The sequence below is a fragment of the Oryctolagus cuniculus genome, chromosome 1 (assembly GCF_964237555.1).
Source record: "Oryctolagus cuniculus chromosome 1, mOryCun1.1, whole genome shotgun sequence".
Lineage (NCBI taxonomy): Eukaryota > Metazoa > Chordata > Mammalia > Lagomorpha > Leporidae > Oryctolagus > Oryctolagus cuniculus.
Genome location: NC_091432.1, coordinates 231,360,705 through 231,386,518, shown reverse-complemented (window position 1 = coordinate 231,386,518; position 25,814 = coordinate 231,360,705). Strand labels below are relative to the sequence as shown.

The 25,814-nt window shown below is 62.0% G+C and overlaps 1 protein-coding gene across 1 annotated transcript in view; it reads left to right on the top strand.

Annotated features, from left to right (window-relative positions):
* The first annotated feature begins 12,474 nt into the window (after positions 1-12,474).
* Positions 12,475-25,814, top strand: part of EEIG1 (estrogen-induced osteoclastogenesis regulator 1) — a 30,871-nt gene continuing 17,531 nt past the window's right edge. Inside the window, exon 1 of the mRNA XM_070057209.1 lies at positions 12,475-13,464. Within this exon, the coding sequence (XP_069913310.1) occupies positions 13,319-13,464 (146 nt within the window). The 5' untranslated portion in view covers positions 12,475-13,318. The remainder of the gene's footprint in view (positions 13,465-25,814) is intronic.

Genomic DNA, 25,814 nt, shown 5'->3' with positions numbered 1-25,814 from the left:
GTGCTGCACAGTTGGCACCTGGAAGGGGCCATCCTTCCACAGGGGTCAGGGCAGGCTCCCCTGCAAAAACCACATCAAGGTCAAGGTCTTTCGAGGGACAAGGAAGGAGCCAGACGAGGCGCCAGGGGCGGGGTGGGCAGCAGAGAGAGGCCCAGGTGAGAGGCAACAGCGTCAGATCCTGCAAGCTTCGGGCCAAAGGTCACCCAGGCGGCCGTGACAGGCAGGGCAAGGACCTGCTGGCCTGCAGGTGACTGGCTTCTCTCTGGGCTTCTCCCTCGTCCCCGCCAGCGGTCACTGCCCGCAGCTTCCGTGGAGGCGACAGGGGACGTTTGCTCCCCGGCGTCCCGGAAGGGCGTGAAGCGCCTCGCGCCCAGCTCGCAGGAGTCACGATGATTCAGGGAAAATGCTGCCTGCCGGATTCTGGAAGGGAATTCAGCCACCACTGCTCCCGCGTGGAGATGCTAATCAGAGGCCAGAGGCCCCGCAGTCTGTGCCGAGCCGCTCTGGCCTCTGTCCAGGGCCGGCTCGGGTGTTCTTGGCTTTCCTTGATGGGTTATAAGGCAAACACCAGGGACCAGCGCTGCGGGGTAGCGGGTAAAGCCATCACCTGCAGTGCTGGCATCCCATACGGACGCTGGTTTGTGTCCCAGCTGCTCCACTTCTGATCCAGCTCCTGCTAATGTGCCCGGTAAAGCAGTGGAAGACGGCCCGAGTGCTTGGGCCCCTGCCACCTTCCTGGGAGACCAGGACGGAGTTCCCAGCTCCTGGCTTCGGCCTGGATCAGATTTGGCTGTTGTAGCCATCGGGGAGGGAACCAGCAGATGGAAGACCTCTCTGTGTCTCTCCCTCTGTCTGTAACTCTACCTCTCAGATAAATAAATAAATAAATAAAATCTTTTAAAAAAATTCTGGATGACAGCGGCAGGAGGTCACCGCAGAAGGCTGCTCTGGGGGGCCACGTACTGCCCGGCAGGGCTCAGGTCAACCTTCTGAGCCACGACAGCAGCAGCCAGGGCGAAGGGCGAGCACCGGGGAAGCTGCCTCCCTCCCCCTGCGGGAGACACTAAGGTCTTCTTGGCCCTGGCCCAGGGGCTCTCCTGGAAGTTACTCTGAGTCCCTCCCACCGTACACGGGGTGGGGGTGGGGGTGGGGGTGGGGTGGGGACAAGGGTGCTCGCTGCTATTCGGTTTGAGAGTCAAACTCTGCAGACCCCCAATATATACTGGAGGAAAGGGCAGAGTCCAGCGTGGGCGTCTTCACACCGAGGACTGGAGAGAACATTCTGGAAACAAACCAAAGTCTATCATAGTACCTGTTTGCTTGCTTGCATTTAAAACATGAAAAAAAATCAGTTGCATTTCCACACACTAAAAATGAACAATCAGAAAAACATTATGAAAACATTCTGTTTATAATAGCATCAAAAGGAAAAAGAATGGCAGGGTTAAGCCGCCGCGTGGGACACCTGTACTCCTCATCCGAGTGCCAGCTCAAGTCCCTGCTGCTCTGTTTCTGACCCAGCTCACTACCTGTGAAGGGAGCAGACGATGGCCCAGGTACTTGGGTCTCCGCCACTCACAAAGGAGCCCAGGATAGAGTTCCACGCTCTTGGCTTCAACCTGGTCCAGCCCTGGGTACTGCGGCCATTTGGGGAGTGAGCCAGCAGATGAAGACGTCTCTCTTTCTGTCTCTCTGTTACTTTGCTTTTCAGATCTTTTACATCCTCTTTGAAAAGCTGAGGAACTAACAAGTATTGGCAAGGACGTGGAGAAACGGGAATTGTGCACTGTTAGGATGTAACATGATACGGCTGCTCTGAAAGACAGTGCAGTGGCTTCTCGAAAAAATAAAAATAGAATGACGATGACGAGCTGATCCAGTAATTCCACTTCTGGTAAATATCCCGCATGATCGAAGGCAGGGATCAAAGAGGTATTTGTATACGTTCGTTCACAGCTACTCACTGCTGCTGAAATGTGGAAGTAACCCTGTGTATGTCAACGGAGGGATAAAAAAAGTGGGGGCCGGCGCTGTGGCGTAGCGGGTGAGGCTGCCACCTGCAGTGCCGGCATCCCACATGGGCACCGGTTCAAGTCCTGGCTGCCCCACTTCCGATCCAGCTCTCTGCTGTGGCCTGGAAAAGCAGTGGAAGATGGTCCAAGTCCTTGGGCCCCTGCACCCACATGGGAAGACCCAGAGGAAGCTCCTGGCTCCTGGCTTCAGATCAGTGCAGCTCCGGCTTTTGCAGCCATTTGGGGAGTGAACCAGCAGATGGAAGACCTCTCTCTCTCTCTTTCTCTCTCTCCCCCTCTTCCTCTGTAGCTCTGCCTTTCAAATAAATAAAACAATAAATAAATCTTTAGAGAGAGAGAGAATGTCTTGATTGCATGTGGTTCAGGGGCCAGGCACAGAATTCAAATCATCTGGATTTGAAATCAGCTCCAAGGGGCCCCAAGCACGGTGTTGCCTCTCTGAGCCTCAGTTTCCCCATCTGTGAACTGGGACATTCCTCCTGGGATTGTGAGGATTAGAAATGTCCCTGTACAGAGAACCCGAGCTCAGCGCCTGGGCGGACAGGACAGGGAGGGACAGCCGCCGCTGAGCAGCTGGGGTGTGTCTGCAGAGCCCAGCGTAGCAGCCGCAGGCCTGGAAGATGGGGTTCCCAGGGCTCCTGACGCCCACTGCCACGTCCCCAGGGGAAGAGCTGGTGTCAGCAGGGCTCGGCCGTTCACTTTGTTCGCTCATTCAACAACTCCCTCACCGGCCGTTCACTTTGTTCGCTCATTCAACAACTCCCTCACCGGCCTCTGTGACGTGCCAGGCACTGGGTTATGGGCAGATCAAGCTCTCCAGGCCTTCATTCCTCATCTGTGCCATGGGGAAGCCTGGACTTCAGTCTCTGTTGTTGTTTACAGACACAGAAGAGGGCACTGAGAGCTGATTGGAATCCAGAACCAGGGTAGGCCAACTCCACGGCCGGGGGCAGCGCCACGGAGCAGCTGATCCCCCCTCTCCACCTCCACCTCCAGCAAAACCTCGGGACCCTCGCTCACCCTTCTACCCCCAGCACCTACTGTTTTTGTTGTTCTAAGCATTTTGCTCATGCCTCCTCCTTGCTGCTCATAACCACCCCGTGGAATAGGGGGCGTTTCCGTCGTAGTGATCCGGAAACAGAGCACAGAGAGGTTAGCAACTTGTCCCGAGTCACACAGCCTTCCCTCCAGCTCTCTGCAGTGGCCCGGGAGGGCAGTGGAGGACGGCCCAGGTCCTTGGGCCCTGCACCCCATGGGAGACCAGGAGAAGCACCTGGCTCCTGGCTTCGGATCAGCGCGGTGCGCCAGCCGCAGCAGCCACTGGGGGGTGAACCAACGGCAAAGGAAGACCTTTCTCTCTGTCTCTCTCACTGTCCACTCTTGCCTGTCAAAGAAAAAAAAAAGTCACACAGCCAAAAGGTGGCAGGGCCGGGGTTTGAACCCTGGGCAATCTTTGACGGAAGAAGGCAGCAAGGAACAGGGCAGGTGCAGGTGCTGGGTCCTGTGGTCTGAAGTGCAGCATCAGGGACGGGGGCCTTTAGCAAGCACCCACCCCACCCATCCCTTGTGATTCCACAAGGGGCGACTGAGGCCAAACAGGAGATTAAAACCCAGGGCTCGGGGCTGGCACTGTGGCATAGTGGGTAAAGCTGCTGCCTGCAGTGCCAACATCCCATATGGGCACTTGTTCGAGACCCGGCTGCTCCACTTCTGATCCAGCTCTCTGCTATGGTCTGGGAAAGCAGTGGAAGATGGCCCAAGTGAACCAGTGGATGGAAGACCTCTCTGTTTTTCTCTGCCCCTCCTCTCTCTGTGTAACTCTGACTTTCAAATAAATAAATAGATCTTTAAAAACAACAACAACAACAACAAACCCAGGGCTCCCGGCTCCCAGTGCTGTGACCCTGGGTGGGCAGGCGTCTGGGATGTGTGGGAAGACCTCGGCAGTGCTAAGCACCCCACTGTCGCCGTGTGATGGGAGAAAAGGCAGCTCACAAAGCCTAGTGTGGCATTAACAGCCAGCTGGGGATGAGCACTTCCTCTTGGCAGGTAATTCATTAAGCCCTTTATAAACATGATACAACGTATACAACCTTTACAATGTGTACAACATACACTTTATATAATGAGTTATTTGGAGCCTTGTCAAATTCTCAGAAGGATTCCATGAGGCTAATACAGCTACTAAACCCACTTTATGGATGTAAAAACTGAGACCCAGAGACTGGTTCTTGGTCCCAAAGGCTGGGGCTCTCACCCTGGTCAGATCTCCAGCTCTGCTGCTCCCCTCTCCCCACAGCGCCTGTGACTGAATGCCACCACGTGCTTCTCACGTTTGAAAACAGCAGCAGGGGTCGTGTTTGGTGCTAAGCCCCGCTGGAGACACCAGCATTGCCTGGTTCGAGCCCAGGCTCTTCTGCTTTCGATCCGGCTTCCTGCTAATGCGCACAGGGAACAGCAGCAAAGGCCCGAGGACTTGCGTCCCTGCCAGCCACACGGGAGACCCAGCTGGAGCTCTGGGCTCCTGGTCTCAGCCTGGCCCAGCCCTGGCTGTTGTGGGCATCTGGGGAGTGAAACAGCAGGGGGCTGGAAGACCTCTGTCTCTGTGTCTCTCAGGTGAAATGAAAATAAACTAAAAAACAGTAGCTGTTGCTGGTAGTAACAGCAGGAACTTTGAGTAAGAACTGAGGAAACAGGCAGGACTCAGCGAAGGGCTGGGTGTGTGCAGAGCCCTGAGAGGCTGGGCGGAGAGCTGGGAAGACCTCGCAGCAAGCCCAGCCCCGGCCACTGGGTGAAAGGTGGCGGCTCCCGCCGGGTTATGCAAGCTCCTGTCCACCTGCCGACTCCTGGTCTGCAGCGTGCGGCTGGAGTGGCTCTGCAAGATTCGGTCTGGGCTCCAGAGGTCTCCTTTGAGTCAGGCCGCCCAAGAAAGGCCTCAGCCAGCCCTTCCTTCCCCATCTACTGGGGCCAGCCAGGCCCAGCGACCTTCCTAGAAATGGGACTTTTGCTTGAGCTTTGGGAAGTCCCTGTGGCCCCCTCTCGGCTTTGCTTGACCCGGCCCAGAAGGAACGCGAGCAGATTCCAGTTCCTAAGCGGCTCTGCACTGTGCACTTTCCCCTCGGAACTTATGTAACTGTGCGGAGAAGGTGTCATTATCTCCAGCGTGCAGGTCAGGGCACTGAAGGAACACGAGGTTAATCATTGCCTTGGAGTGATAGGGCCAAGGAGTGGCAGGGCTGGGCCTGAACCCAGGTCACCCCTAGGCTGGAGGAAGGCCCTGGAAGCCGTGTGTTCCTGGAGCATTCCGAGACCCACGTGGCAGGTGGAGAAGGGAAAAGTGAGGGCGCTGAATTCCGGAATCTACTGGGAAGGCCAAGGTCGTGCGGGGGCTGGCCTGGAATTATCACATCGTCCTGCTTAACACCATCCAGCTCCCTGCTGCCTGCAGGATAAAGCAGAGTCCGTCTTGTGCGACCGGGCTGCCCACCTCTCTAGCCCTGCCCAGCCATGCCCCCTGCAGATCCTGGGCCCCTGCGTTCTCTCCTGTCATGGGCCTACTCAGACTGTCCTCACCCAGCCGACGTCTAGCCATTCTTCAGGCTTGGGCTTGTGTGCCGCTTCCTCAGGGAAGCCTGCCCTGACCACCCACACCAGGTGAGGCCTTCTTGGTGTGCCCACTGCTCCCAGAAGTCCTGCCTCCACCCTTCCCAGCAGGTGCATCACGGCTTAGGCCACATCTGCAAGCTGCTCACTGCGGCCCCAGGCCCAGGGCAGCTGGTGGGATAGACACCTGTGCATGAAAGACGAATGGATGAAACACTTGGCAGATTTGGGGAGGCTAGGGCGGGAGGCAAACAGGAGGTGCGAGCAAGGAGGCTGCTGGGAGCTGACCAGCAGGTTGGACAGAGATACAAGGGCAGGGCCAGCTTCGACGCCGGGAACACAGGACTTTGCCCTGTCAGCGATTCGCAGTGTCTGCTCTGGGCATGCTGTAGCCAAGGCCTGGGTTAAGAGGGGAAAAGCCATCCACAGGCCTCTGCCCGCAACATGAACGGGTCCACCACACTGTCGCGTTTCAGCCTGGGAATCTGGCCTAACTTTGCAATGCTGGGCCAGCCGTGCTTGGAGCTGGGTTTTCACACACACTGGAGAGTAAAGTCTGCATGACGACCCCAGAAAGTGGGGACTGCCGGGGGCCCTCACTGAACAGACGGGGAAGCTGAAGCTAGAGAGGTGGAGCGACACAAGTCATGCCAGTCTCTGCCAAATGCAACTCTGTATTGCCCCTCACTTAGAGGTGTAGACCGTCTACACATGTGCTGTCCAATATGGTAGTCATTAGCCATGCATGACTGTTTAAAATTAAAAAAAAATTTTTTGACAGGCAGAGTTAGACAGTGAGGGAGAGAAACAGAGAGAAAGGTCTTCCTTCCGTTGGTTCACCCTCCAAATGGCCACTACGGCCGGCGCACTGCGCTGATCCGAAGCCAGGAGCCAGGTGCTTCCTTCTGGTCTCCCATTCGGGGCAGGGCCCAAGCACTTGGGCCATCCTCCACTGCCCTCCTGGGCCACAGCAGAGAGCTGGACTGGATAAGGAGCAGCCAAGCAAGACTAGAACCCGGTGCCCATGCGGGGTGCAGGCGCCGCAGGAGGAGGATTAACCAAGTGAGCCACGGCGCCAGTCCCGACTGCTTGCATTTTTTAAATGAAATGAAATTTCAAGCTCAGTTCCCCATTTGTCCACACGGCTACTATGTTAGATGCCACTCATCACTGCAGAGTTCTTCCAGACAGCCCCTTGGAGACTGCTGAATTCAGCGCTGCTCAGTGAGAGGCAAACAGGGGTCGGGTTCAAAGTTACACAGGGAGTCAGCGGCAGAGATGGAAGCCAAAACCTGGGCTCCCATCTAAAGACAGCTGATTAGGTGGGAGCGATGCTCTGACCCATTTAACCGTGGCTGGCATCCACCGTATGTAATAAGCTATAGCAAATAAATGACAAAAAGATGACCACCCCAGTTAAAAATGGACAAAGGACGTGGTTAGGTGATTTATCGAAGAAATTCAAACCGCCAAAAAATACGAAAAGATGCAATGCAAGTCCTGCAGGGCAGTACTTCTTTACAGATTCTCTTGGTCCAGCAGGGTGGCGGGGACATCAGTGGGTGTAGCCTTTCAGAAGGCAGCTTGTGGTGCCTCCCAACAGCGAATATGCAAATGCTCTGACTCAGTAATCCCCGGCTGGGACCCCGCAGCGGCTGACTCCAGACCTCGTGTTCTGAGCCATGACTACCCCGTGTGAGCAATGGCCAGGCTTGGGTTGGAAAGGGCAGGTCAAGGGGCAGGCCTGTGCACTGGGCAGTGGGAGGCAGACCGCCGTGGGCGGGCTCTTTGGAGCCTTTATCTTCTCGTGGGACGGGCTCAGCCGTTAGCGTGGAGCCTGGCCCATATCGATCTGCCCTCGGTCAGCTGCTTCGGTGGCTCAGCTGCCATTCCTGCTCGCCGAATCACTGGAGGCCAGTCCCTGGTGACTCAGCAGCGCCCGCCCTTGGCAAGCAGGCCTGGGAAGGCGGCTTGGCGGGACACGGCTGTGTGGGGCAGGCTGTGGGGTGTCAGGTGACTGCAAGAGAGGGCCAGCCTCAGTTTCCCCTTTTTTTTTCTCTATTTCTTTCCTGCCCTCCTGGCCCTCTTCCTTTCCTTGCAATGAATGCCAGCTATGCCCCAGGTGTTGTGTGGGGGCCCTCAGGAGACGGGGCAGGAGGCCAGGCCCTCATTTTCTCTGCACACAGATGTTTAATAAATTAGGGGCACACAGCAGGGGGTGGGTGTTGCACCTGCCAGGGGAGGGTGGAGGTGCTTCAGCGAAAGTCAGACGTTTCCAGGGGCTCCAGGTAGGCAGGGATGGGCCTGGGCCCTCTGGACAGCATGGCTGTGGGGGCCTGAATGTTAGTCTAAGAACCTTGGGCTCTACCTGGGGTGACAGAGACGGAAGGAAGGGCTTTGTTTATAATGTCCTCTTATTCACACATTGTTCAGTTACAGGACAAATTCATCCCATTACAAAAACCAAATTGGGGGGTCAGCATTGTGGCTCAGTGGGTTAAGCTGTTACCTGCAATGCTGGCATCCCATATGAGTGCTGGCTCGAGACCTGGCTACTCCACTTCCAATCCAGCTCTCTGCTGTGGCCTGGGAAAGCAGCAGGAGATGGCCCAAGCGCTCGGGCCCCTGCACCCACATGGGAGACCCAGATGGAGCTCCAGGCTCCTGGCTTCAGGATGGCCCATTCCTGGTCATTACAGCCAGGAAGCGAACCAGCAGATAGGCGATCTCTCCCTCTTTCCCCTTCTCTCTGTCACCTTGCCTTTGAATAATCAATTTAAAAAAATCTTTAAAAAAAGCCCACATTAATACCCAAGAATAGTCACTCAGATAAAGTGAGCGTTTCCCTCGAGGCGTCTTGGCAGAGAGAAGCCTCGGGAAGAGGTTGGGGCACATCCTCCCGGGCCGCTGCCATTTCTCCTCCTGTACACCCTGCTATGTGACCGCAGTGGCTGTCTCCAGCCTCCCCCTCAGCAGCGGCACGGCCCCCGCACTGCCGCCTCCCTTCACTGGACAAACACCCACCCCACTGCGCGCCAGGCGCTGTCCTGGTGCCCAGGATGGAGCAGAGAACAAAGCCGTCGCTTGCCCTTAAGGCCTCCCTCTCCCCAGGGCTGTCAGCAGGCCGCTCCCAACACCTTCCTGGAACACACCGGGGGCAGGACCATCTTGTTCCTGTACCTTTGCACACATATGGGTGTTGTTTTTTTTTTTTAAGATTTATTTATTTATTTGAAAGTCAGAGTTATACAGAGAGGAGAGGCAGAGAGAGAGAGATTGATTCCATCTGGTGGTTCACTCCCCAAATGCCCACAACAGCTGGGCAGGGCTAAACTGAAGCCAGGAGCCCGAAGCTCAGTCTACATCTCCCACATGGGTGGCAGGGATCCGAGCACTTTGGCCATCCCCCGGTGTGCATTAGCAGGAAGCTGGAATCAGACGCGGAGCTGGCACTCAGGCCTAGGCACTGACACGCATGTGGCCATCTCACGTGCTGTCTTAGCTGCTGCGTCAAACACCCACCCCAGCTCTCAAGATTTTCTGCACCGAAGTAAACGTCTCTGTCAATCCCATGTCCCATGGACTTCTTGACGTCCCCTGTGACATCCATGCATCCCTCACACTCCTCTGACAACCACGTATGGAGCACTGGGCAGGCCCTGGATGGGACTTGGGAACCCCTTGGGAGGGGTCTGACCCGGGGCAGCTCCTGCTCCCGTGGGAGGCAGAGCTAAGCAGCAGCGTCTCAGGTTTGTCCTGGGACAGGTGAGGGTGAGGATCTCTAACGTGCTCCCACTTTCTCCAGCTGTGATCCCGCCCTGGGGGCTAGAGTCTGTTTTTGCTCTTGTTTTTCGCTAAGATTGATTTATGTATTTGAAAGGCAGAGTGAGAGCGAGAGCGAGAGAGAGAGGGAGATCTTCCATCTGCTAGTTCACTCCCTAGAGTGAACTGCTGGCCACAACAGCCTTGGCCAGGCCAAAGCCAGGAGCTGGAACTCAGTCTGGGTCTCCCACATGGATGGTGAGGGCTCCGGTACTTGGGCCGTCTTCCACCGACTTCCTAAGTGCGTCACCAGGTCGCTGGATAGGAAGTGGAACAGCCGGGACTTGAACCAGCGGCGCTCTGCTCCGCTATGGGGTGGCACTAGTGACGTGGCAAGCGGCGGCTGGCGGCGGCAGTCACGGGGCCTCCCTTCGTTCCCGCATTCCTTCCTCACCCCACATCCAGTGCCTATGCTTGCTTCCCTCCCAGCCTCTTCCCTCTCGTGGCCATCAATCAAATTCAGAACGTGGGGGATAGTCAAAGGCCCGAGGTCCTCCCTGGGTTCTTCAGCTCCGACCACAGCTTTGCGCAACCATGACCTTGGCTCTGCCTGTTCCGCCGGCACCCCCTCTCTGAAAGGCGTCCCCTTCTCCTCTCATTGCTGGGTCCCTGCTCTGAGCCACCAGCGCCTCCTCACCTGTCTGCTGCTGTTGTGGGCCCCTGACAATCAATCCATTGACTGTCACAATGTCACCGCCCTGCTGACAACCTCCAACGGCCTCCCTTTGGGCTTAGAATAAGATCTGAGCTCCTCCCAGGGCCCCGCGCCAATCATTCTCCCTCACCCCCCCTTCTTCTCCAGACCACTGGTCTGAAGTGAAATGTTTGGTATTCGGTTCCTTGTATGCATGGTGGGGCCTCAGGGAGGTAGGCCAGGCCACGCTCTCTCGGGAACCCAGTGCAGGGGTGGGGGTGGCCTGGAGCTCTGGGCTGACCACGCACTCAGAGGCCCACGTCTCGCCGGGCCTGCACCCTTCCCAGGCTCTGCCTCTTGAGGCCCTTGCAACATCTGGAAAGGTTGATATTCTTCCTTCCACCTTACAGGCAAAGCAACGTGGCTCGGAGATGGAAGCGTTTAGGGACTACCCTTTAAGATGCTTTTCCATGCGTGTAAAACTACTCGCGAGGTGTGTGTGACGCAGGTGGTCAAGCACATGTCAGCCAAAGTGCAAACCCAATTCTGTTGGTTCCAGGGCGAGCGGTCCTGGCCGCACCACACTGAGTCCCTTCCCCACTGCCCCGCCACGACTCCTCTGGGTGTCCTGAACCAAGGCCACGGTGCCGGCACTCAGCAGAGCTAGGTTCCTACCACAGGCAGCATCCGGCCACCTGGGAAATGAGGGGAGGGAAACTTCCTGGGTTGCCAGCCCTTAGGCTGCAAGGGAGATAAATACCCCAAGGGAGCTAAGCCTGGCAGCAAGGCCCACCCTACTTCCTGTTGCAGTGCCCTGGGGTTACTCTGGGCCACAGCCCAGGAGCCAGGCAGGCCTGGGGACCTGCTTGGGTGGCTCCCTGCTCCTGGGGCCAGGCAGCCACAGGCCCTTCCCTGCGGAACAGGCCCGGCCGCCGGGATTACTGTGGGGAACTCAGAGAGCGCAGGGCAGCTCAGCCATCTGAGCCTGATCCAAACCCTCTAGACCTCAGCCTCTGCATCTGTACAATGGGGCCCAGGGCGGTGAGTGCTGAGTTGCTATTCTGTTTTCTCCAGTCTGGCGGTGTTTCTAAGGTAGGACAGACAGTGACACAGCTAGGAGGCAGGAGGGCCAGAAGTGGGGGCCCCGGCACCCATCCAGACTCCACTCCCCTCCCCATGTCTGCACCCCTCCCACGCCCAGCCTCATGCTGAGGTCCCGCTGCCTGGACCCTCACTGCAGGCCCCTCGTCCACGTGTTTTCCATTTTCTTCCTCTCCGCGCTACCTGAAGCCAGAACTTTTTTTAGAAAACGGAAAGAAAAAGGACAGGAAGCTAATCTGATCTGGTCCATATGGAGCTCAGGGAGTCGGAGGCCAGATCTGGCCAGATCCAGCCCCTGCGAGCCTTCCAGCCGCTCTCAGATGGCCACCAGGCAGGGGCACAGGCCACGAGGCCTCTGCCCGGCCCAGGGCTCGCATCTTGCGGGGCCCCCTCCGGTCACTTCTGAGCCCTTCCTCGGGACCTCCCGTGAGCGCCCCCCTACCCTTGTGCGTCCCTGTCTGCCTCCCCGCCCTCCTGAGCACCGCGCGGCTGCAGAAGGCAAGCCCGCCAGCTTCCCAGCAGGGCCCAGGGTGGATGGCCCCAAATATCTGGGGACGAGGCACGGGGCGCAAAACGCGGGGGGCCGGCAGGTCTCGGCCCCCCAGCGAGGACTGCCGCAGCTCGGCGAAGCCTTAACAGGCCTTCGGGAACTGCTGGGGGAGACGGAAGTTGGCTCAGTCACAAGGCTGTGCGATGAGCGGCTCCAAGCCACCCCCTCCTCAGTTGAGACCCGGAGTTGGGGGGGGGCAAGGGGCCGGCTTGGGCCTGCGGCCGCCTCTCTGGACATGACTTTTCTGAGGAAGGGGCCTCTCGGGCCTCAGAGTTCAACGCGCTCAGGGCTGGCGGGACCCTGGCTCCCAAGTCCTTTCTCCTCGTCATTGTTTCTTCTTGCCCCGCTCGCGCGCCCCTCGCCGGCCCACCAGCGCCGGCTCCCCGCCCCGCCAGCGCCGGCTCCCCGCCCCGCCAGCGCCGGCTCCCCGCCCCGCGACCTCCCACAGTCTTCCCGTGGCTGCTCCGCCTGCCCCCTCGGCTCCGCCCCGCCCGAGGAGGTGGGCCTGGCCGCGCGGCGCACCAATCCGAGAGCCCCGCACCGCCTCGGCCTCCCGGAGACGGATCCGCCCCTACGCAGCCACCCGCCAATCGCGCTCCGCGGCCGGGCCACCCAATCGCGGGCGGGCTGGGCCGCCGGCGCCCCGCCCCTGCCGCGCTCGGCGGCGGCTCGGCGGGTGGCCGCGCAGGGGCCTGGCCATTCTCCGAGCGGCGCGGCGCGGCGCGGCGCAGCGTCCGGTTCGGGCGGCCGCCTCAGGGGCGCGGGCCGGCGGCGTTGCTGCTCGCGGGGTGCTGGTCTGAGGCGGCGGGCGAGGCAGGCGCCACCGGCCGGGCCGGAGGGCGCTTGGGCTCCGCCGGGGCCCGCAGTGCGGGTCCCAGGACTGAGCAGGAGGCGGCGGCGCCCCCCCCCCCGGTGCCTGCCCACAGGAGGTCCGCAGCCGGACGTTGGCGGCCCGCAGCGTTCCCGACGCGCCTCCCGGAGAGGCCCCCAGAGCTCCCGGCCGCCCCCCGGGGGTGCCCGCAGCCTCCCCCCGCCTCACCTGCGCAGGCCGCGGGGCACCCAGGTGCGGGGGCGTGTGCGCGGAGAGGGCGCCACCCCCGGCCGCCAGCGGGGCGGGGGCGGGGCCGGGGCCGCTGCGGCCTCACCGGTCCTCCCGCTGCCCTCAGTCTCACCGGTCCGTCCGCTGCGCCCGGCCGCGCGGCGTGAGCTCCCCGGGGACCGCGGCTCGGGATGCTGCCCGCCCGCGCGGCCCCTGCCTCGCCGCCCGCCCCGCCTGCCCTCGCCTCCGGGGCCGTGCCCCGCTGTTTACATGCCGGTGAAGCCCCCGGCCGCGCCGAGCCCCGCCGAGCCCCGGCGCCCCGAGGGTGAAGCCAGCCGGCCCGCGAACTGGACTGGTCGCTGCGACCTGGGGCTCCGGACTCGGATCGCCGTCCGCTCGGCCGCCCCCGCCACCGTCTGGGCGGGATCCGGCGCTGGTGTTTTGAGGAGGGGGTGTGGTGTAGGGAAAGGAATCCTGGGGATTTCTGGAGCCCCCCTTTTTTGGCCTTCGGGGCTTCAGACTCAGGGAACTCGCTCATGGCTTTCTTGATGAAGAAGAAGAAATTCAAATTCCAAACCACGTTCACCCTGGAGGAGCTGACGGCGGTGCCTTTCGTGAACGGGGTTCTTTTCTGCAAGGTCCGGCTGCTGGATGGCGGGGACTTCGTCAGCTTGTCGTCCAGGTAGGCGCTGGGGCTGCCTCCCTGCAGGGGGGGGGAGCGCGATCCAGCCCCCTGATAAGCGTGGAAAGCCCCCTCCAACTCCTTGGGGCCAGGAGAGTGGGGGGGATTAGTTGTGTCTGGGGCAGGTTTGCACAAGGCAAGACTGGGCCTGAGCAAGCTGGCAGGGCGCCAGGCACTTGGCTGCAGGTGACCAGCCGGCGGCTGGGGCTGGGGGTTCCTTCAGCCCCCTGTTGGGGGTCTGGCGTGCAGCCCACGGTGGGCTTGCTCACAGAGCTGGGTGGGACTGTGCCTGAGCCGGGAGGGAGGAGTGTTGGGTGCTGCCTCGCAGGCCAGCTGGCCACTTTGGGTGCTCGGGGACTTAGAGCCCAGGCCAGCCACAGGTTCCCCCCACCACACACACATCTGGCAGCTGGGAAAGCCAGGTTCTCGGCACTCCCTGGCCAGGCTGCAGGGAGGTGGCCGTGGGCTGGCCCACCCAGCCCCCTGGGAGCCGCTGTCCTCTTTGGGCTGGAGCTGGACTGCTTTGCATTGCGAAGGCCACTGTCAGCGAGGCTGGAGGCTGCTGTCTCTGTCGGAGGCTTGGCAGGGTTGAGTTTTGTGTTCAGTGCCATCCTGACAGGTCCAGCTGCCCAGTGCACGGCAGAGTGCGGCTGCCCCTCGCTGCCTGGGCCCACCGGGGGTCACAGGGCCCTCCTGGCCTGTCTGGAGGGCACCTGGGGTTGAGTCCCGGCTCTGTTACTCTCTGGTTCTGGGAAGTGGGCCTGGCACAGAGCTGAGAAGTTCAGTAGCCGGAGTGCTGTGTGGGCCCATTGGCTGGAGCTGCCCCAGTGATGTGAGATGGGCGTGCATGTGGCAGGTGGGGGAACTGAGGCCCAGAACGAGGAAGTGGCTTGGCGGGAGACCGTTGTCAACTGAGCCTGGCCCGTTGGATGACTGCGGTGGCTGAACGGGGAAGGAAGGACTGGGCCGCACAGCCTGGCCCAGGTAGGACTGTCCTGTGGGCACCTTTCCCGTGCACCGGCTCTGGTTCTGCTGGGAACAGCTCACAGGGCTGCCCCTTGCAGTGGGGCGGTGTCTGTCCTGCGATGCCTGTGGTCTGTGGCTGCCCACACAGGGACCTGGTTTTCAGCGAAGAGCGGGCCCTGGCTGGGTGACTTTGGATGAGCGCCTCACCTCCCTTAATGGCACGCACCAGCGATGACGGGGCTGGCTCCCTGCTGTGCCAGCTGTATCCTCGAGCGGAGGTGGAGGTGGGAGGCCACGAGATTCTTGGTCCCATCCCCCGGATGTGGACACTGAGGCCTGGAGAGGGAGCCATCTGCCAAGATCCAGACTCAGGATGTGCCTTCAACCAGGCTGTCGTGTCTCCGAGCCTCAGTCGCCTCTTCTGTGAAATGGGGGAAGTCCTGCCCGCCCTGGGGCTGTGAGGAGAAAGGGCAGTGCATAGCCATGTCTGCCCGGCAGCAGCTGCAGCAGAGGGCCCACCCCCCAGCTCCTCCCGGGTCTTGGGGTGGTCAGCAGGGGGCCCGTGTGTGAGCTGGGGGTGAAGACAGAGTCCTGATCCCACCGAGGACTTGATGGCGGAGGTCCTGCCTCCCAGCCCCTGGAGCATTGTCACCTGTCAGTCTTTCCATCGCCCTGAGCTGCCCCCGCCTCTGGGAAAGTCTGGGGAGTTCCGGATCTGGGTTCACTGGGTCTGGATTTCACCTCCATTTTCCTGTCTTCCCTCCTGGCAAGGAGCCTTGGATTCCCGAAACCCGCTGAGGCCGAGTGGGCTGGGGACGGGGAGAAGCTGGCGTGGGCTGCCCGCAGGCTGGGCACCTGCTTGCTGCTGGCAGATGTGGCTGGAGAGCGGAGAGTGGAGCCAGGTCAGAGTGGCTGTGGCTTTGGCTCAGAGGTGGGGATTCCTGGGTTCCCACTCCCACCCTGGTCTGCAGCTAGGGCCTCAGCCCGGGCCCCGTTGTTTGCAAGTTGGGGTAGGGTCTGGGCTGCCTGGACCTGACTAGACCCTGGGCCCAGATCCAGATCGGCAGCATCTCCCCCCACCCTCCCCCCCGCCCAGCCCCAGAGAGCCCTCAGGTGGCCCAGAGGCCTGGCGCTGGCGCATGTAGGCTGTGCCAGAGTGAGCCAGGCCCCAGGCCCCACCCCTGCAGCGCCCGCCCTCCTCACTGGAGTGTTTCCCTGGGTGTTGGGTGCCATGGCAACAGCTGGGTACACAGCTCCACCTGACCCAGTTTGAGCAGGTAGAGCAGGTGGTACGTCGGCTGCTCCTCAGCCTTATCTTTCCGAGGCCTCCCGAGAGACGGTCACCCTCGCGGTCCTGTCCCGAGCACCTGTGCTGTGCGGCAGGCCCCGTGCCGGGTGTTAACAGATGGCATCTCTGTTAATCCTCTCGGCCGCCCAAAGAGGCACTGAGGCCAAGAGGCGAAGATGCACACCGCAGGTCGCCTGGGTGGTGACGGACAACCAGGAAAATTCTGCTTTTATCATGATGGGTTACCGCCCCGTGCGCGTACTGCGTGTGGGAAGTCGAGCCCCTGAGGTGCACTGTCAGCTCCGCCCTGCAGCCTCTCTGGGAGCTGAGGGCGTAGCCTCCGCTTAGAGAAGAGGGCAGATTGGGCCGGTGCCTCTCAGCTGGGTGTAGCACAGCTGTGCTTTGTGGGCAGGTCCGGCTCCAAAGCTCTGTCTGGCCTTGGTGGCAGTGGGTTAGAAGCAGACCATCAGGTGGAGGGGTTGGGGGCCGGGTACAGGCTGGCACAGGGGCACGCTGGGCATTTGCCAAGGTCTCCACCCAGAGGCCTCCCAGGCAGGCGCATGCGAATGGCATCTGGGTCCCGGGAGGGATGCCGAGGTCGCAGCCAAGTCTGCTGAGTGCAGAAACAGCGAGCCAGGCGCAGGCGTCCAGCCCTGAGCCAGCTTGTCCAAGGCGGCCTGCAGGCACGAAGAATCCCAAACATCCCGAGTGGACCCTGCTCCTGCTGGCACCAGTCCTGCGGCCTGCCCTGTGCACGTGGCTGGCCGTGTCTGGGCGGGAAGCACCAGGAGGCGCTGACCCGGCTCACCGTAGGGCCTCACTGAAGGAGAAAGGCGGGAAGCGTCCCCTCGGCCAGTGTGTGGGGAAGCAGGCCTGGGGCAGAGGAGATTTGCCAGGGCCACTTTGTGGGAGGAGCTAACGTGCAGCAGGGCAGACTCTAGACTGGCCCCGAACTCCTGCCCCCTCTGCCTCAGTTCCCCTGTTTGCTCAAAGGAGGCGGGCTGAGCCTTTTTTTTTTTTTTTTTTATGTTAACTTATTTATTTGAAAGGCAGAGTGATGGAGAGGGGGCGGGGGAAAGAGTGAGAGCAAGAGAGTGAGAGAGAGATCTTCCATTCACTGTTTCATTCCCCAGATGGCCGCAACAGCCAGGTCTGGGCCATACCAGAGCCAGGAGCCTAGAACTCCATCTGGGTCTCCGTGAATGGCAGGGGCCCTGGTGTTTGGGCCATCCTACGCTGCTTTCCCAGGAGCATTAGCAGGGAGCTGAATCAGATTGGCACCCTGGTATGGGATGCCCATGTCACAAGTGGCAGCTTGACTCCCTGGGCCACCACCCCGGCCCCAGCTTTGAGCCCGCAGTTGGCTCTCCACGGAGCTGTCATCTGGGCTAGCTGCACAGGTGCTTCCCACCTTCCGGGGGCTCAGCCTGGTGCCGACCCAGATGGGAGGGATGTTTGGGATTCTTTGAGCGTGAAGGAGGCCTGGGCTGGGTCAGCTCTGCAGCTGGAGGCCCTGTGCCCAGGCCTGGTCCCTGGGGAGGCGAGCCTGCTGGGTCTTTGCGTGCACACACTGCGTGCTTGGCCAGCACTCTGCTCCCAGGCCCAGCCCCGCCTCCTTGGGAAAGGCTGTGGAATGCCACTTGCACCCACCGCCCTGCGAAGCCCGCTCGGGGGCCCATCTTGGTGTGGAGCTGCGGGAGGGCACGTGGAGACAGACGATGGTTCCATCCCCTGGGGCTGAGGGGAACAAGGGGTTGTGCAGGTGCACAGGGGCCCCCAAGGTGAGCAGGGCGTCCACTTGGCCTTCCAGAGCAGGGACTCTGGACGCCGAGAATGCCAGGGAGGGAGGGAGGAATCCAGTAGGGCCAGGTCCCTGGTGCACTGCTGTCCAACACGCTGGGCCTGCAGAGGTGAATGGGACCAGGCAGCCTACACCCATGGCCCTCGCAGGCTGGGGCGTCCTGGAAACCTCGAGCCGGGCAGAGCCTGGCAGAGGATGGGGAGGCACTTCCGTGTGGTCGTCCGTCTGCTTTCCTGACGCGTGTTGACTGAGCACCCGCCCAGGCGGGCAGCACTGCCCTGGGACAGGGCGCATCATCACGAGAGGGAGGCTTCCCCAGGGAAGGGAAGTCTGGGAGGCCCGGGGCAGGGGCTTGCCCTGGAAGATTGGGCAGAGCCTTTGGAGTCAAGGCTCCTGGTCCAGGTCAGGGAGGGGTGGAGTCCACGAAGTTTGCCTGATAGGATGGTGGCTCTCGGCTGCAAGGGGCCCTACCCCCGTGCACAGTGAGGAACAGCTGGAGTTGGCTGGGCGAGCAGTGCTGGCCTGGCCTGGCTGGGCAGGGGGAGGCAGAGGCAGGAGAACTGACAGACTGGAGAGAGGGTCTGCAGGCAGAGTGGCAGGTGAAGGCCCGGCCCCTTGCCTGGTGCTTGGAACGTGCCGGAAGATGGACGTGCACGGTGGCCGAATGCAGCCAGGCTTCTGTTGATCCATCCAGTGTTCCAGTAGCTTTTGGTTGCATGAAAATCCACTCTGGGTTTCTCTCACATTGGAAGCTCTGAAGCAGAGTTGTGGGGCAGTGTTTGTCTCTGGGGACTCTGCAGCCACCTCCTGGCGTGTGCCGCCTGCCTGCTCAGGCTCCTCCCAGCCCCGGCACGGCCCTGGTTTCCTGGCATGCTCTTGCCTCCTGCGTGTTACTTGGTCCAGCCTGGTCCCCTGGGCCCCTGTGTGTTGGTTTTCAGTGGGCAGGCACAACAGGTTGAGCCGTCTGTGGCTAGAAGTCCCGCTGGCAGGAGGAGTGGGCAGGGCCAGGCTAGTGGGCCTCAGAGGCCAGCCTGGCAGAGAGACTGTGGCACCAGGCCAGCTGCTGGTGGCCTTGGTGAGGCCTGAAGCTGCCCAGCCTGTGCCTGGCCTTGGGTTTGATCTTGGGTCCTGCCTTTGCTGCCAGCTGGCCACACCATTGGCAGGTGCCACCCTGCTGTGTGCCTGGCAGCCTAGCGGCTGCCCTGACTTGAGTTGATCTGACTCTGTGACGCCAGGGCCGTCCCTTGAGGCCTGTTCCTTGCCTGGAGCTGTGTGCTGGGAGCCACTGTAGCCAGGGCTTCGCAGCAGCTGCCGGCTGCATGCGAGCAGGCCCTGCCTGGGGACCCTGAGCGACACTGAGCCCTGCTGTGCAGTACCAGGGAGTCCTTGCCGTCATTCGGGGGCCCTGCCTGGGTGTTGGGATGGCCGCTGGCCAGTCTGCTCCTGGGCTTGGGAGTCTGGTGACCCACACGATGACCTTGCTGCTGCTCTCCTGCTGCTAGGAACTAGCGGTAAGATCCGCGGCAGCCAGGTTAGGCTCCTCCTCATCTCACCAGGTCCCAGTAGAGAGCCACAGAAAGGGTTAAGCAGGGGAGAAACACCAGATGTGCTTAGAAAGATACCTGGAAGCAACCAGGGGTGGGGGGCGCGGAGGGTGCTCCTTAGTGTGCCTCTCGCCTGGCAAGTGCTTTGGAGTGCAGAGACCCCAGACCTGACCCCAACTCTGCTCGGGGACCTGTCAGCCACCCTTGGCCTGTGGGTCGGTGGGGCCTGGCCGTGGTGTCTCCCCGGGGCTGTGCAGCAGACCCTGGGTCTGGGCTCAGCCTCTTTCTGCACCCAGGACTTGGAAGAGGTCTCGCATGCAGGCTCAGCACTGCCCGGCCCTCTGCCCAGCCCAGATGTCGACAGGAGGCGGCCAGCCCTTGGCCCCAGCTGTCGGCTCATTTCCATGGGGGGAGGAAGCAGCTCCAAGAGGGGACTTTCTGCCCGTTTGGTTGCTGCCTTGCTGCCCCACCACACCCAGGGAGACATTCCATCCGCCGTGCCTCTGCCGCTCGGCGCCTGTGTGTTGGGCAGGGACTTAGCCCCCAGCCTGGGTGCCCCTGCACTGTGCTGTCAGGAGGATGTGGGGAGATGGGTAAGGTAGTGTCTGTTCAGTGGCCAGCTCGGCCCTGGCACACAGTGAACACTGTAGGACACGGTCTGTCCTCCCGTCCCTGGGCTGAGTCAAGGCCGGGGGCCAGATGATGATGTCACTTACCCCTGGGGGCCAGGACGCGGAGTGCTGCCCGGAGGAGGTCCTTCCTTTTCTGGGCTCTCTTTGTCCTCACAGGGAGGGGAGCCGGCGCAGAGCACACCTGGGTCTGAGCTCAGTGCCCAGTGGGGTCAGCCTGCCTGCTTGCCCTATGGGCTGCAGCCTGCCCCGCAGCGGTGTGTGGCTGCTTGCCAGCGAGAACCAAGTGCGGCCGCTGGTTCGGGCTGGGCTGACGGAGGCCTCAAGGAGGGGAGGGCCCTGCCCAGCCAGCTCTGGGACCTGCCGTGGCAGACAGGACAGCTCCCCTCGGAGCGGAGGGTCCCAGCTGCCAGACCACGGGCGGGCTTTGGCTCTCCTGGCCCTTGCCGCGGCCTCTGCCACCCCTCACGGCTCTGGTCTTCGTGCCTCTGCTGCTGCAGTCGCTGCCTCCTCTGCTCCCGCCCCCTCTTTCTCCACCCGCTGAACGCCTGCTCGGCCAGGAGCCCCTCCAGGAAGCCTCCCTGGCCCCTTTCGGCCCTGTCAGCCCTGTGGGCCCTTCCTAGACAGGAGCGGCTGCACTGCATCTTCTGGCTCGGGCCTGGGGCTTCCTGCCGCGAGTTGGTGCTGGTGCTGCCCCGGGCCTGGGACTCTCCTCCCCTGGCTCTGACCCAGTGTGGGTGTGGGTGTGGGACTGTGTGGCGGCCACCGCCAGCTGCGGGGCCCATCGCTCCCCCCGCCCCCGCCCTGTGGCTGAGTTGTCAGCCCGTGTCAGGAGCAGCCCTCGCTTGCACCCTGGACAGCTGGGTGGCCCTGTGGGCTCAGAGACAGCGATTGAGAGGGGTCTGGGGACTGAAGGCGTGGGCCGGGTGGACCCCTCCCAGCAGGGTAGAGGCTGGGGCCTGACTCCGAGCCCTGTGTGCTCTGACAGCTGCTCAGTTCTGTGGCCGTGGGCAAGGAACGTGCCTTCACAGCCTCAGCCTCCTCTTCCATAAAATGGGGCTCCCGCGAGGGGAGGAGGGCGAGTGGCCGAGCCTCGGAGCAGGGAGCTGAGAACACAGAGCGCGAGAGGAGCTGTGCGGCCTGGCGCTCTGCGAGGGCGGAAGTCTGGGTGCTCTTCACACGCCAGGTGCCCTGCCTCCCACTGCTTCCTGTCTGAGCGGCGATGGGGGCAGCACACCTGTGGCTCCTGCTCCGCCCAGGCTCCCCCTCCCCCAGTCACTCTGTGACAGTGTCCTGGGTACTTTCTGTGTGTGGCCTGGGCTGGGCTTCAGGATTCAGTCCCTGCCCCCACAGGGCCCCCTGCTGTGGGGGAGCCACAGGAACCCAGTCAGTGCTGTGGTGACAGCCCGAGTGGTTGGGAAAGGCAGCCACAGCAGAGCGGGGCTGGGGGGTGCAGGGAGGGGCTTGTGTACCCTGAGGGTGGGAGCTGTGGAGAGGTATGGAGCTCGGATCTGTTTCAGTGATGGGCTTGGCTGCTGGCCCCCAGCTGGCAGAGAGAGCAGGTGGCTGCCCGCCTCTGGGGTCACGGATTGGCTCAGAACTGAACTCGACGCGAGCTCTGCCGTGGAGCACCGCCGTGGAGCACCCACGAGCCGCTGGGCTAAGCTGGCTGGGCCACAGCAGGGGGATGCTCTTGGTATCCAGGGAGACGCTTTGGGGAGGGGGCCGCGTGGGGTTGTCCTGTGAGGAAAGGCTGTATCTGCAGGGAGTCAGGGCCTGTGTGCATCCGCCCCGTGGCCGCTGGTGTCGTGGGTGTGTCCTCCCCAGGAGCGTGTGCGCGTGCCGGTCTGTGTGCCGGGAAGAAGCGTGGCGATGGCACCGTCCTGGTGGTGCTGGACGGGGTGACAGTCCTCCCGACAAAGGGCACCTCTCTGGGTGCCTGGGAGCCCAGAAGAGGCCTTGGCTGCTTTCCTGGGACTTTCTGCCAAGGGACCCTGGAGGGGCCTGGCCCCAGGAGCACCACTCTTGTTTTCAGGGCCAAAGCTCCTCTCAGCAGCTGCCCGTCCTCTCTGGCTGGCTGTTTCCCTCCTGCCTCTGTGGCCCGCTGTGGGGCTTGGGAGTGCAGAGGGAGGAAGGCTCCTGAGGCTGGCTGACCGTGATCTCTCTAGCCTTGCTTCCCTCCTCTGTGAAATGGGGTCATGCGCTTCCCCATGGTGCTTGAATGAGATGGGTGTGTGCCTGTCGTAGCCCCTGGTGTGGAGTGGGCTGGCAGTGGTCGCTGTGCGTCCAGGGCGGCGACTGGAGGGACCCAGGGAGGATGAGAGGAAAGAGGTGCGTTCCTCCATTCTCCCGTCCAGCAAATCTCTGTGAGTGGAGCCCGGCCATGGCCCTGACCTGGGACCACGGAAAGAAGCGCAGAGCATGGCTCAGGGAGGGGGGGCGTCTCTACTCAGCTGGCCCTGGCCCTACCCTCTCTCTGGGTGGGCCTTGGGCTCACATGCCCCATTGCAGCTCCAGGAGCAGGCCTCCCTCTGGGGGGTGTGGCAGCTGAAGAGGACTCCCACGGCACAGCTGGGCCTGAGCGAGGCTGTCCATGCCCGTGCTGGACACAGGCAAGACCAAGGCCTGGCCAACTGGAGGTACCCCAGGGTCCTACTCAGGCCCCGCTCATAATAAACACTCAGTGAACTCGTGTGGATTGGCCCAGGGCCGATCCATGAGTCTGCAGAGAATCAGGTGTCCGGGGAGGAGGTGGAGACCAGTGGGTCAGGGCCTTGTGGTCCTGGGAATTTCTGGGCCTTCCTCCTGCGGTTGGAGTCCTGGGAGCTGCTGAAGTCAGCTGGAAAAACGGGTCCGAGGGTGTGCCGTGCTGTGAGGAAAAGTTACCACCATCCAACTCAGAGGTCCGTGATGCTGTGTGGACCAGTAGGAACACAGGGAGATGCAGGCAGTGATGGCGGTGAGCCCCGGCCCCCGGACTCTGCAGAGGGTGAGACCCAGCCACGGCCAGGGGCTGCCGGCAGGGCTGTGAAAGGCACTCACTGAGTCACAGCGCACTCAGTAAGCGCCTGCTGTGTGCCCGGCGCCACCCTTGGGGAACAGCAGTGAGCAGAGCAGCAGCGCCCGCCGTGTCCGAAGAGCCTTGCTCTGTGCTCACCGTGCGTACTGGGGCCCCAGGCCCAGGAGAGGAAGGTGGCTGGGGGCCGGGGGTCCCGAGGGCGGGGCATCCTCATGACTCGAATCCAGCCATTCGTGGCACTGGACCGGGATGGGGATCCTCCTTCCTCCGACCTTCCTCCTTGTGAATCAAACACCACCCGGGCATGAGTCAGCCAGGAGAGGCCCGGACATGCCTGGGCTGTCTGCCAGCCCACCTCCCTGGACGTTCCAACCAGGTTCAAGGCCTGATCCACGGTCCTGGATCCAGGGAGGGGAAAGGGGGCCTAGGCCAGGGACTCTGCGTGCCTGGCCTCCTGCTGGACCACCTGCCTCAGAGCGGAGCGGAACTTCAGGCCCCACCACCTCCCACCCCCAGGTACTTACTTCTGAAGGTCTAGTTCCTGCCCCCCTTTCGCTGTGAGTGCCAGGCTCTGTAGCATCCTGAGAGACAGGGACAGGGCAGTGACTGAATCAGAGTAGCCAGTAGGTAGCAGAGTGTGGCCTTGAACCCCGGTCTGTGCGTGAGCTGCCCTGCTGGGTGCTGCTGGGCGCAGGAAGGGAAGTCCCCTGAGCAGAGTGGGCCCTGCAGCCCTGTGTGTGTTTGCAGTTGTGGGTCCTGAGGGAGGAAGCTGCTAGCACAGCCCAGCCTCACACCCACTGTGTCTTCTTGCTTTGAGTTTCTGTGGCCTCTGGCCTGGCGTAGGGGCCCAGCTTGGGCCTCAGTTTCCTTACCTGTGACGTGGGGGTGATGGTGGGCAGCTCCCAGGGTTGGGCTGTGTATCACAGCGGGTCACGTAGGTGACACTCTTGGCACCTGATGCGTGCATACGTAGCGGATGCTCTGGAGGTGGGAAGCTGACCTTGGGGGTGTCGTGGGAGGGGGTTGCTTGCTGGGGAACGTTTTTCCCACTTCTCCCCCGACCCTGGATTGACCTGACTTGGTCCCTGACACCGGCGAGTTTTGGTGAGTTTGGCCCCACGCTCAAGCCTGGCCTCGAAGCTGCCTCCTCGGTGAGTGGGGACTTGCTGTGAGGTATCAGTCACCAGGGTCACCGGCCCGTGACGCATGAACACCACGATCCCCTGAGAACGCTGTGCCATGCTGGCAGAGTTCCCAGGGATCCTGCCGGGTGGGGCCCGGGAGTGAGACCACCCTCGGCCCCCGTGTGACCTGCGGCACATGTGGGACTCCCTGAGCGACAGTTTCCTGATCTGTGAAGTGGAAACAGGAAGTGAATGTTTTGGGAATCATCAGGCGCGTGGGAGTGTGCCGGGGAAACAGGAGCCGGGCTGGGCTGCCCTGGGTGGCGGGGCCCCTCTGCTCGGGTGCTTGGGTTTGGCCGAGCCAGCGTCCGCTCTCCTGGGCCGTGAGAGCAAGGGGCCCCTCGCTGTCACTGAGGGCCGCTCTCTCGGGGCTGTGCCTGGGAGGAGCCTGAGCTGCCTTCAGACCCGACTGCAGAAGGCAGAGCAGGGCGGCCATACCTGTGTCTGTGAAACTGGGGCGCAGGCGCCGCCCGTTCTGGGGTTTTTGGAAGGTTCTTTCAAGGTTACATGGCTGGTGAGGGCAGGATCCAAACGCAGGTGCATTAACTCCAGAGCTTTACTTCTAGCCCTGCCGCTTCCCCCAGCAAGCCCGAGTGACCGGCTGCCTCCCCACCCTCCCATCTCAGAGTTTCCAAAGCCCTGGCCAGCTGTCCCCTCTGCTTGCTTGGGCACTGGCTGACCCAGTCCCTGGGCCACCCCAGGCTCTCACTGCTGCGGTGGCCCCTTGGAGAGCTCCAGCATCGGTCACCCAGTGGCTTGTCTTCTAGGAACTTCTTGCTGCCTCATCGTGGGAGGAGGGGCGGGCCTGCCACAGCTGGAACGAGCCGCTTCCCCTGCACGCGGCCCTGAACTCCTGGCCGCGCCAGACGCTGCTGGGCTGCCACGTTGGCTCTTCCGCCCCGAGCCCCTGGCTGGGCGCCTTGGCAGGTCCCCGGGGCGGGCCCCTCCCCAGGCGGCTGCACTGTCTTCTCTCCGGGGAAGCACTGGCAGATGTTGTCGATTTAAATTGTTTCCTTATTAGACTCTCACTCTCCGGCCTGGGCTGCGTTCATCAGCCGGGAGCCTCGACTGCATCCCTGTGACTGACCACTCGCTCCTCCAGAGCCTGGCCAAGGCCTGGGAGATCTGGCCCTCCAGGAGCTGGCGTGGCCGGGCAGGGGCAGACTGGACGGCGGGGAGGGCCTTCTGCCACGGAGCCCTCCTGTCCCAGGGTTTGAGTGAGGAACCCTAGAGCACATGGCGTCAGAGCTCGGCCAGCCCTCGGCCAGTGCTTCCTCGGCTGTGACTTCCCAGCCTCCTGCGTCAGAACAACCTGGTTCCTGCCAAGGCCCACACGGCGGTTCTCAACCCGAGACGCTTTGGTGGGATCTGGAGACGAAGTAGGTCACCACCCCGGGGCTGTCCTACCGGCAGGATGAGGCTGCACTTCCCCCGCCCCAGCAGCCCCTCCCCTCCCCTCCACGAGAAACGCCGTGCTTAGTCTGTGGTTCACAAGTGTTTGTTCGTGAGGCTGGCTGCTGCCCGCCAGGCCGGGGGTCCGGGCTGGGCACACTGTGGACGGACAGGTGCTGCTGCGAACGGGACGGTCGCAGGTCACACTGGGGGCTGTACCGTGGCTCCACCCTGGCTGCCTGCCTCCCTAGGACCCAGGGTTCCCTTTCTTTATCTTTCTGCTGGGTGACAGTGCCAGCTGTGCCCATACCTTGGCTCTGGTTCTGGGAGGAGGCCCCATGGGCCTGCAGGTTCCTGGCAGCCTATGGCCAGGAAGTGACTCCCACAGCCCTAACCCCTTGTCACCTGCGTATAAGAGACCCAGGGCTGGGCTCTGGGGTCTGGTGTCTGTACTTACTAGTGGGCAGTGCCGCTGGCCTAGGCCAGGTGCTGGGGGGAAGGAGCGGTGAGCTGACTGTGGAGCCTAG